Raw genomic sequence first — 12,266 nt, forward strand, 5'->3', positions numbered from 1 at the left:
CTCGCCTCTGGTTAAAAGGCTTAAGTTAACACGCGGGAGAGAGAAAGACGGAGTGAATTCGAACAAAACAGGATTTAAAATTTGATATTTGAAATTTATCGGAGAACGACTCCTGCCACCGACTCTGACAAACACACACACACACACACACGCACAGTTTCGCCTACACCTGCACAGCTTACATCCATCCTGATCCAGAAGTCCCGGTAAAGTTCATTGGCTGAGTGAGGAGAGAGGAGAGAGGAGAGAGGAGAGGAGAGCCAGCAGCCGTCGGCCTAATTTATCGTTATTCAACTTTTTATTAATTTAGGCCATTCCGACGCCGGGCCAAGCGAAACGACCAAAAAGAACGATACTCGGACTCTGGCACAATAAAACTGGTACACTTCGGAGACGGAATGCAGTCCCTAACTTTTAATGCCTATTATTCCGTTCAGATTCCTCCCCTCGAAGCCTTCTCCCCACCTTTCTCATACGTTTCTTCGTCTCGTTATATGTAGCTATAATATACCGGCTAGGGTTGTGAGCCTCCGATCAATTTCTGTGCATACCAGATTTCAGAATTTCAAACGTCCGATATCCCGAAGATTTGAATAATTTCGAACCATTTCAAGAGATTTCGATACACATCTATTTCACAGATTACGAATTTCAAATCACATCGAAAGAGTACATTGAGAACTGATGAGGCGTACGTATTTATTTCAACGAACACAGTTTCCTTCCAACTACCAACGTTTGATCCGGTTGTTTGATAAAACTTAAGAAACTTTGAAATCCAATTTTCAACAAATTTTCACAGTCACCATTCGTCTTTATGTGGTACATGGTGTATGGTTAAACTTTGGGTTACGTCGGTGCGTCGAATAACCGCGATATTCGAACTAGTGAAATGCGATTCGCGAGTTTGAATCCACGCCTTGTGCTCCGCAACCCGCAGGACTCTCCGGTAGGTATCGTATGTCAGAAGCGGGCTGAGAGACCCGCACGATCGGATCGTGGAAGCAACAAAAGGCGGAAGAAAGGCGAAGCGTTGGGAGAAAACGGCGTAAATTCGCATTGCACGTGAGTACGCGAAGGACGAGAAGCGATGAGGGTAGGTGGATGCGCGTAATTAGAGGAGGAAGGACGCGATGGATTTGCCGAGGGGAGGGAAAAACGGAGACGAACAAGGAGGACGAGGACGAGGACGACGAGACGTGCGCGCGTCCGTCGAGCCTCTGTGTATAGGATTATTTTTGAATAGGAGGGTAGAGGCGAAGCACAAGGTTCATTGTGAAGCGAGGCGAGATATTATAAGGTATAGTAGGCAGTTTGGTATAGAAACGAGGAGCGATGAAACGGCCGTCGTTGGTAATTCCGTTTAAGAGAAGCAATATTCCTCCAAAGAGAGACAGATAGAATACGTTAAAGCAGTAGCAAGCAACTACTCTAATTGGCCACTTTGTCCATTTATTCGATTTATTTAAATTATGGGACAATTGACAGAAGCATTCTATTTTTTAAATCTCCCCGGCCAGTCGCTGATTGGTCCCGATTGGCGTGAGACTGACCAGAGGACTCACAGATTCCCCAGTTGGATTCCCCATGGGCTTAATCAGCTCTGATTGCTGCCCGCCATACTATATCATATAATTTTTTTTCTACTCTCTCTCTCTCTTTCACTCTCCGTACCTACCCCGCGCTTCTCTACAATTTATCCCTTCGACACCCCCGGAATGTGGGATCGTTATCGGACGTGCTCACGCATCGCGTCGACCACCGCGATCAACCCTCTGCCGATTGTTCGTATTGCAATATGAATTCACACAACTTACGCACGGTGTTCGTTTGCAAGATGGAAAATCTAAGAGGACGTCATGATTTACCGATTGCCAGCAGCTGATACGGGCAACGTCGACAACTTGAGATGTTTCGGATACACGACCGGACTAACGCTTCGGAAAAGAATTAGATTTCAGTGAAGACGGTCGATAACGCGAAGGAAAATGTTCGGTAGCGCATTTTTTCACTTCGATAACAGTTGAGGGTTGTTTTTGAAAGCTTACAGATCTAAATTTCGAACGATCGATTTGGTACCTAACGCGAGACAAGCCGAGTCACTTCGATAAGCGAATGCCGATTCAAGTCATTAACTGTATCTTAAACCACTGTCAATTACTGATCAAGTAATTAGACGACAAAAAGAATGTCCGCAACACAAGTAACCTGAATTTTCATTTTTATTGTTGAATATCAACTATTCTCGCGATCGTTTGTATAAACGAATGAAATTGATTTCCGGCGAAGACAAGAAATACCGCATTCCCGAGAAATTGAATGAAATTTTCCTCCTCTGTTGTTAGATTTGATTCATCTCGTCACACGGCTACAGATATCCCGAGCGTCAACGTGTCCTCTATGCCTACATGGAATGTATTTTTTTTCCTTCTTTCAATTTTATTTTTATGAATTCGAATTATCCCGCCCCCTTCATCCCATTTCCTTGATAATTCCCATAATGCTGTGGGCGGATATTCCAATAAAGGGGGGACACCCTTTGAAAACGGTGGAAGCTGGGAGACCGCGTCGAGCTGCTGCGAGTTTGGAATAGGAAGGCGTCGCGTCGTCGACCAACACGACCAACGCGAACACACACGCACGTGGTATACATACGTGTATGTATCGTACAGTGGGGGAAAAGTGTAACTAGCATTGAACAGAAATTGTGCGTATACAGGCGGCAAACGGGGAGAAAGTTCGATGGAAATGTACTTGCTTAAATTTCATTTAAATTTAATTTAAATCTTAATTCTATAAAAAGGAAATAGAGACTCACCGGAAACCTTGGGGTCAGCTGCCTCGACTGTCATTGCCGCCAGGCTGGCTATTGTGGGGGGAACCTGAAAGAACCGAGGAAGTAACATCATGTACATAAACTGCATATCAGTGTGTGTGCGTGTGTATGGAGATATACACGTCCGTATGTGAACGGTGTGCTGTGCTGTAAGGACACGCGTGAAAATCACGTCGAGATGCGGAAGGAGGCGTACGTTTTTCACTTTTAGGTACGTATCGCGGTGACAAATATGCGCGGTGCGTGGGTATAAAACACATATTCCCGTGCGTGTGTGTGTGTTTATACATATGCATACATACAAATCGCAACGTGTTACAGGGATGTCTTTAGAACGGTGTGTAAACTGAAGAAAAAAATTTCACCCGCCCGAGTTGCCGTTAAATGCCTGAAATTTGAACACGCGCGTATTTCAGCGCAAGTATGAAGGCATATGTGTACACACACACACACACACGCACACGCATACAAAGGGGAAGGGAATACATTTGCGGTGGCACGAATATATAGGTATGTATATATTTTCTCATTTCCTCAAAGCAGAATGATTATCAAGAGGGCTCAAGATTAACGACCTTCCCCGCCGGACAATGGCTTCGAATTTCAAATGATTTCCGTCCGGCGTAATAATTCTGATTAATTTAAAAATAGGGAACAATTAGAATTTATATGCTAATGACAACCGCGCGGCGCAACGCGGTTGGGCTTCGAAGTGTCGACGGGTTGCGCTGGTAACGAATCTTCAAAACAATGAATCGGACAACGGATAAAAGGCATGAAATTAAAAACAACAACGATACGATAAAAATTAAAATGGCGCCGATGGTGGGTGGTGGAAAAACAAAAACACCGAGTATATTTCAACAAACAATAGAAAAACAAAAAAAAAAAAAAAGAAAAAAAAACGACACCCAAGGTGTATGTATACCTATACGTGTATGCGAGAACGAAGAAGGAAGCCCCACTGGGATTCAAATTATTCGAATCCTGTACGATTTCCGAAGCCTTACTCACAGAGTCCAAGACGTTGAATTTAAAGTGGTTGCCACATCGTAACCTAATCGAGCCACTGCACCTTACATATGTACACCCGATATACGTATACGTATGTACTATATGTAAAAACCACCGGTTAAATTTCACATATCTCGCACAATTGACAAACAGTCTCTCAACGTTTCTTTTTATCTGTTTCCGAGTTCCGCGGATAGAAGTGGAAGTAGTGTGGTTACAGAAATAAAACGATATTGTATCATCTCGTTGAAAATCCATGGCCGATTATTATCGGAATGAATCCATAGCCTTCTACAATACGATTGAAATAAAATTGTAATCGAAACTCCGCGTTTTTTAATAGTAAGCTAAAGAAAAAAAAATTCGCAAGAACGAAACCCGCTACATTTCTAAAACCTCTGCTCCAATTAGAGTATCAAAGAACCGCATATTCAAATACTACACATGTAGCGTACAAAAAACGAGATATAACGGACATTAACCTTTCTTCCGCAAAGGTGCAAGATTTAATGGACCGTGCTCGATCCGATTTGCACCGACGCGATTTCGTTCTGAAAAAGTTATGAATGAAACCTCGTTAATCTGAAGATGCTGAAGGGATCGGGCCCGGTGTTCATCGCGTGACTGTAATTACGGTTCCCCACATACTGGATATAAAGAGCAGACAACGTACGTACCGAGCGAATGCACGTATATACGCAGCGCGCGGTGCGCCGTTACAATAAATTATACGCGTGTAGACGACAGGAAAAATAAAAAAATAAAAAAATTAAATAACGAGAAAAATCAGAGAGAGCTAGTTTGTAAATGTGCAATTATTACATAAGTGTAATTTTTATCCCGTATAACGTGAATCTGCATTGTTCGAAGTTTATCGGAGAATTAACATCGGCCACGTGGATTATGCACGTATACTTATATTCATATGCATGCGTATAATGTGTGTATGTACATATATACCTTCGGTACCAAACGACCCTCTACATGCGGGCTGCATTTAATATTATAGATTTAATGCAAGAGCAAAAGTATCGCCATCCCCGTTTCACTTACTCTCTCTCTCTCTCTCTCTCTCTCTCTCTCTCTCTTTCATTCTACCTCGGCACAAGCACACGCCTGCAGTGATTGTGTGACGACACAGGTATAATCGTGAATAGGCGAAGTTGGGTTTGTGTGAGTGTGTGGCCGGTGGGCCGCGGCGAGGAGCGAAGAGACAGGGGATGGTGAAGTACATGAGAAGACAATAGAGCTGATTTGCAAACAATAGAATAACGTTAAGAGTCAAGTATTATACGCCGTTGTTACTTCTTGTGCCATAACGCGGGAGAGCATATGCCCATTAATATTCAAAGGCAAATAATGTAAACGTCACGAAAAAATTGGAGAATAATTTAAATTTTCTCCGTACTGTACGTATTCCTCTCTTCTACACGCGTACACAAATATACACTCAATCAAATAAATATATATATATATATATATATATATATATATAATATATATATATATGTGTGTTTTATTTGCGTACACATACATACAATGTACGCATATACGGTACATCGCAATTTCGTACAGTACGGTTCAATTCCAGTACCGTCTTATACGAGTACGTAGATGCACGCGAAGAAGAAGCAGAAGAAGGAGAAGAAGAAGACTCACCGACGACGGCGACGTTTCGCTCTTCATGTAACTAAAACGCGATTTCCGCTGCCTTTAATAGTCATTCATGCTCCTGGTTCTGCCGCCGGTTTACTACCGGTGGCAAAAGTTACGAAACAATTAACAACCGTCAGAAAGAGAGGCGATGTGCCAACGAAACAACGTTATACGGGTGAAAAATGTGAAAAAAACAAAATTGGAAAAAAAAAGAGAGAGAAAACAGAATAACTAGAGAAGTGGTAGGAGATGTATAAATCACCGAAGAAACATGAGAATCAATTACAAACACACTCAATTGAAAGCCGCGTGTGTGCAACGATTTTGACGTGTGGATTTGCCGGTTTCCCAAATTTTTTATAAAATTTTTTATTTTTCATTTTTAAACAAATATATATAATTATGTATACATAATGTTGTCCGTACAAGAGCTGAAATGCTTCTTCGAACAGGTAATTGCAAATATTACGCAAACTGGTATAAAAAGATGTAGAAAAAACGCGAGTTACGCTTAGGGCAAGGATTATTATAATGGGTTATACGTTTTCACCTATAGCCGTTGAAATCATTTTTATTAATACGAAGTATGTAAGCATGGACCAAGAGTGTCGGTATGATATAAATACCTGAACTCAAGAGACGGTCGTTTCCGGGTAAGCTATAGCCGGTGTTAGTTTATCACAATAATTTATTCTATATACACGAAATAAGAATTTGCGAGAACGAAACCTACGCGGATTGAAATATTCAGTAGTAACGAAGCCAAAAGAAAGAGGAACTTTGACCAGGCTTGTGTTTTGTTCGGTTATACTTGTTTGCGCTTCTTTTTTTGCAACTTCGTTTTTTTCCTTTTTATTCTTACGTTTTTTTTTCCCCCCCCCTTCACCCGACACCTCTCGTTATAGCTGTATTCGAAAATACTTGGAAACTGACATACAATTAAGCGCCGATGTTCCGATAGTCATAGATTCTATGATTACAGGGCCTTATTTGCGCGAACATAACGATTAGATACACACATCTGACAATCTCCAAGTTTCCTATAACCACTTTACACACAGCTGTAGGTATCTAACCCGGTAACAAAAGCGAATATAGTTGGACAGGACGTGTTGCGTTAGGCACGATTAGTTTTTTCTCTCTCTCTCTCTCTCTCTCTCTCTTTTTCTCTCTCTCTTCGTCTTCTTTTTCTACTTATTATTTCTATTCTATTTTTCACGCGTAGCCAGGGAAAAAAGTGACGCAAAAAAAAAACAAACTTGAGAAGAAAAAAAATCCTCCGCCTTTATACCGCAAAGTAGGTAACACTCCGTGCGTTTTACCTATCTGCGTCGAAGGCCTCTCTCACTCGCTCTCTCTCTCTCTCTCTCTCTCTCTATCTTTGTCTCACTCTCCGTAACCAACGAGGCTAGAACTTCCATTGGTAAGCCATTTGTGTTCGACGATTTAGTGCGGACTGTTAAATTTTCATTCGCCACGAACGATTAACGTTGAAACAATAGTATCGTTCACACGGAATCCCCTTCCAGCTTCGAATCGTCACCCGTGTATTCCTATTTTCTCCCGACTAAGTGAAGCTTTTCACGGTACACAAGTCACGTATTTACGGCTGCGGTGGTCAAATCACGAGCGCATGAAAAGCTCTTAGCAATGACAGTTGATTTCGATTCGAATCGTAATTGTACACATAACTAAGTATGTTATATACATATAGGTTGTGTATATATATATATATATATATATTGGGTGTTTCGGAAATAAATAATTAACGGTTTTCCACCGTGGCATCCCCTAATAAGTTTGTTTTGATCAGAAGAAAGATTCTGTCAGAAGATGACCGTTTTAGTATTACGTGGAAGATCGAGCTCGGTTGATTTTTCTCTTAGTTACATTTCTTTGAATTTATGAAGTATCGTGAATAATTTTTATTGCTTCCATCAATCGCAATATCAATTTATGTCAGAAAGAAGACCCACGGTTCATAACATTAAGTATCTAGTTGATGTTCCGAGAAGTGTATCTGACGATCTTTTCGTTAATAATTCAGTCTCGTAAAATAGTTATAATTTAATATGAACTTTTAATTTAAGAGAATAAGATTAATGGATGACATATTATTCTGTTATGGATCGAGATCTTTGGGTTGAATATAAATGTCGGGAGAGAAACAATAATTGAAGTGCTACAACGTGTTTCTTCACAAATTCAAAAAATAAAATAAAAATGTGAAAACGAAAGCGGAAAATCAAATGAGCGCGATCTTCAACGTAACGTAGCACGCTCATCTATTGACATAATATTTCTTTTTACCTACACAAGCTTTACAGGGGATGCCACGGTGGAAAATTGTAAGTTATTTTATTCCGAAACACCCTCATATTGTATACAGAGTGTCTAGCGTCAAAGATATATTAAATTCTCTGACATTTGAAAATAATACACATTTTCCAGAACTCTTTTCTACCTAACTTTACCAACAAACTCACTTTTTTCGTACAAATTATTTCAAAATTAGACATCAAATGTACCCATCGTGAGTTAAAATAGTCCAATTTTTCTGTCAGTTCAATTTTGCTTAAACTCAATTTTGTATCAAAAGGCACTCCAATTTTAAGAAACTAAGGGAAGATTAGGATTAGCCATTCTTTCTCAACACAAAGGTAGAAACATGAATCCGAGTTTTGACTGTTTTCAGTAGTTCTTCATATTTTTCATAAATTTTACACAGCACTCAGCATATCAAACTCCTCCAAAAATCATAATTTCCGTCACTTATACTCTTTTAGCTTTAACCCCCTAAATTGTCTCCCGAAGAGAACTATTTTCTACATTTAAAAAAATCCTACGGTAGTGAGGAAGCAAATGTAAAAATTCCCCGACAGCTAGACACCCTGAATTTACAATGACTCACCAACGATTTCATTCCTTGTAATTCGAAGCTTGATTTATTGTCGAACGCGAGATATGAAAAGAGGGAACAATGAAATAAAAAATCTGCGTCTTACCCTTTCTTCGACGTCGTCTCGTCGTACGTTTTGGAATAGAACGGAACCCATTTGCGCCAAATTTTGTTGCAGCAGCTGAGCGAGCTGGGGATGCTGAGTTAGGATGGCCGGGTTTTGCTGTAGCAGCTGAGCGAGGGCGGGATTCTGTACGAGTATTTGACTTAGCGGTGAATTCTGTACCGCGTGTAATTGCGGCGGGAAATTTTGCGGGGCGTGATTCGAGGTTTGACTCGACTGCGACAAACTCGAGGCGACATTCTGCCGCGGTGGACTCTGCGGCGTGTGAGGAGGCGTCGGTGGACTTCCAGGCGCCATTGAAGACGAGTCGTTCATCTTTCCTGTTGATAGACAAAAGCGAAAACAATAACGTTAGCCAGGTCGGTAGGTAGTCACGTCCGGAATGCTCTTCCCATGCCGTCCGTGCTCTACGGAATACATTTCTATCATTATTATTCTTGTTGTTGCTGTTGTTATTTTTCATTTCGTTTTGTTTCTCAATTCCGTAACACACGCTTGAAACGCACTGCGCGGCATTATAATACGCGTAAGTACTTCCGTTTTGCCCTACGCGTGCAATTAACTCTTCAAACTCTACGATCCTTGTTCGTTTATTATCAGGTATACGCACTTCCGTGTAGTATCTACGATATTTTGTCACGTGGAACAAACAAAATTCTGTAAATACATTCCGACAAAAAATTGCCGGAAGACCTGCGGAGACGATTAATACACCATCTCGCAATACTTCCGCCTCCTCTCGCCGCACGCACACACACACGCACCTTTATAGGATGTGCAATACGCACGTAACACAATTACGATTAAATTCCAGCGTGAAGAGAAGAACGTCAGAGTTCCGCTTTCAACCGCCGAGTATACGAAGAACTCGATTCCGATTCAATCAATTGTAAAGTCACGAACCATACGCATATTCCTTTTATATACTCACTGTCTGTCGATGAAAAGAAAAATCCAAGAGGAGTGCTGCGGGAGTTACAAAAGTCGTGGAAAATAATCGATGCGTCTCTTTCCCCGAGACGGAAAAGTTTTCTTTATTTTCGCCAGTTTATTGAAAAAGTTTGACAACCGTAAGCGTGCCGCTTGCATGTTGAAAAGCACCGAAAATTGACGCACGCGATGCCGGATCGCCCTGAAAATTATTTCGCAACTCACCGAGGGTGAATTGAATTCGAGGTGAGTGCGAGGTGGAATTCGCGTTTCGCGAATAATAATAATAATAATAAGTTGCCGCGCTTGTATCAGCATACGTGGCGGAAAATGTGCATTTGCAGGACCCACAATTCTCCGCGTCCAATTCCAAGGTCCGTCGTTTGGATCGCGCGCGATTGATCGAAGAGTAAAAAGAGCCGAACGCTGGTGTAACGCGAATTGTGCGAACAGTTGCTTCGCCAAAAAACGTCACCTGTTAGACTAGATTGTCCGGAAACCGAATTGTATATTCGTTATTTCGTTAACGTGCGAAATATTTTGCAAATACTAATTATATTTCCTTCTCCCCCCTCTTGCACGTATATAATCTAGACGCGGTGTGCAAAAAATCTGTCAAACATTCTACGGCCACGATCCAATCGTAAAAATATTTTTACGACGTAGATAAATAACCGCGAACAACGTTTTATATCGACCGAAAAAAATGGCGGAGGTGCGAATACGATACGTGAGTAAAATGAAATATGTTGAAACGGACGAAGATGCGTGGTAATATAATTATAAAAATAAAAAAACAAAAAAAAAAAAATAAGAATACAAAAAGTGAACACAAATTCTGGTAAAAAAATAAATAACCAGGAAAAACAAAAATTATATCCGACTATTGGAAGGATAAACGGATCTTATGTGCAATGACGATGCAGTTGAAAATATATAGCACGACTTTCTCCGAAAGTCTAGTTCGATCCAGAAAGTGAACCGAATCACCGGTGCCGATATTGCAGGACAGAAAAAAGTCTTGGCTAGCCAGAATCTCGTCGTAGATGTTAACCTAGACGCGTTGCGCGCAAGACTGACTTTCGGAGATTCCGAGATTTTGGAAAGCAGGGCTGTAAGGAGCGGGGTTTCCGAATGGTGGTGGGGGGAGGGATAGGGTGCCGTGGATCCCTTCCATTGGCTGATTCGGACGAAGGGTGGTGACCAAGAAAAACGGCATCGTATAGCCGAAGCCGAGGAGACCAAGGGTGGGAAAGATGCATGCGCTCAGCGTGATGTTCAGCCGCATCTCGGGGTGATTTTCGTCCGAATTGAGACGTTTTCAGCGAAAAATTTGAGGATTCTCTTTTTGTGCCGTTTCGCAGTCGAGTTACGTATTCGAGTGTTATAAAGAGAGTTAGTTTTTACCGGAGGAAACTTACTTGGGCCTGCACGGTTTGGTAATTTGGTTAATTAGCGTCTAGTGTAATTATACTAATCGGAACCCTGTTATTAGGCTGTATCTGCGTCTTCGACCACGCTGAGTGCCGGAGGGCCAATTGAGATGGGATTTTTGACGAAAATTGACTGTCGCAAAATTAGAGTGAAGCGAACATGCTGACGAAATAAGCTACTAATTATACACGTATACCTGCTCCTAGTTTTTACAAAATCAACGGGTTGTCCGTGTCGAGTAACCTGCTTTCGTGTTGAATGAAATTTCCCCACCACTGTTTCATCAACAATTGGATTCATAAATAAGTAATCAATATTTCTTGTAAAATAATTAATCGAGTATCATCTCGCCTTGGTGAAACAAAAAAAAAAAAAAATTATAAATAAAAATAGCGCAGGTTTAAAATACTGTCAGTTCATGAATTTGCCACCCGAACAGAACGAATTTATAAAAGACTCATTTCGTCACGTAGTTACATTTAGAATGCAAACGATCGAAATGAAGTGATCTGACATAATGTAAAGGGAGAGAAAAAAAAAACCCTCGTCGGTTGAGGTTTGAGTAAAATATAGAACGCGTAAATGACTTTATGGACATGTCTGGGCTGCAAATGTAGAGCATTATATGCGGATAGCATTCCGATAAGTGTACACGGTGAATTGTGAGCTCGTTAAAAGATTGCCAGCCATATAGAATGATTTAGACACTTAGAAGGGTGAGTAATTTATTCGCATACAAATTGGAATCGTAGATATGTGCGGCGATAATCATAGTCATTGACAATTCGCTGCCATAATATACCTTGACTCGACAAAGAGGATGAAAAGAAGAGGGCAAAACAATGAGCGATAATGAAAACAGTACGAATCGCTAATTCCATTATCGTTCTAATGTAAGTTCTGCGAAGAAAAATATTCCGTATTTATGCATCGACGCTGCAACACATCAACTTGACATCAGCGCTGATCGAGTATTGAGTCACGGTGAAAACGGTTTAACGCTCGATTCGCAACTCTGCGGCAATAACGGAATACCCGTTAACGAAGAAAATAATATGCCTGCATATGTATGCGTAAGGATGCGAGAGAAAAATTTAAGGAATCGGCTAGACCGTTCAACGATGCAGGGATAAAAAGGAAGAATAACCGGGAAGAAGCTGGGGATTGAAAAAGTGGTAAGCCTAAGAAGAATACGTATGCATACATATACACGCACACACACACACGTACGCATATATCCTTCATTTTTTGATATAAACGATAAACCAACACGTTCTGCGGATGGGGGGGGGTTGTATTTCTAATGCCTCTTAGGCCGCAGGTATAATATGAGGAATATCAGGTTAGGCCGGAGGGCTGCGCTGCCAGCTCCG

At 41.1% G+C, this 12,266-nt stretch overlaps 1 protein-coding gene across 4 annotated transcripts in view; it reads right to left on the reverse strand.

Moving 5' to 3' along the window:
* The window catches only part of LOC107225356, a 73,974-nt gene that overhangs the window by 19,194 nt on the left and 42,514 nt on the right, over nt 1-12,266 (reverse strand). For all 4 annotated transcript variants that reach the window (XM_046742777.1, XM_046742776.1, XM_046742778.1 and 1 more), the window contains 2 exons: nt 8,512-8,849; nt 2,819-2,882 (listed from right to left, as the gene is read on the reverse strand). In XM_046742777.1, coding sequence (XP_046598733.1) covers nt 2,819-2,882; nt 8,512-8,849 — 402 coding nt within the window. The remainder of the gene's footprint in view (nt 1-2,818; nt 2,883-8,511; nt 8,850-12,266) is intronic.

This window comes from Neodiprion lecontei, chromosome 6, assembly GCF_021901455.1.
Source record: "Neodiprion lecontei isolate iyNeoLeco1 chromosome 6, iyNeoLeco1.1, whole genome shotgun sequence".
NCBI lineage: Eukaryota > Metazoa > Arthropoda > Insecta > Hymenoptera > Diprionidae > Neodiprion > Neodiprion lecontei.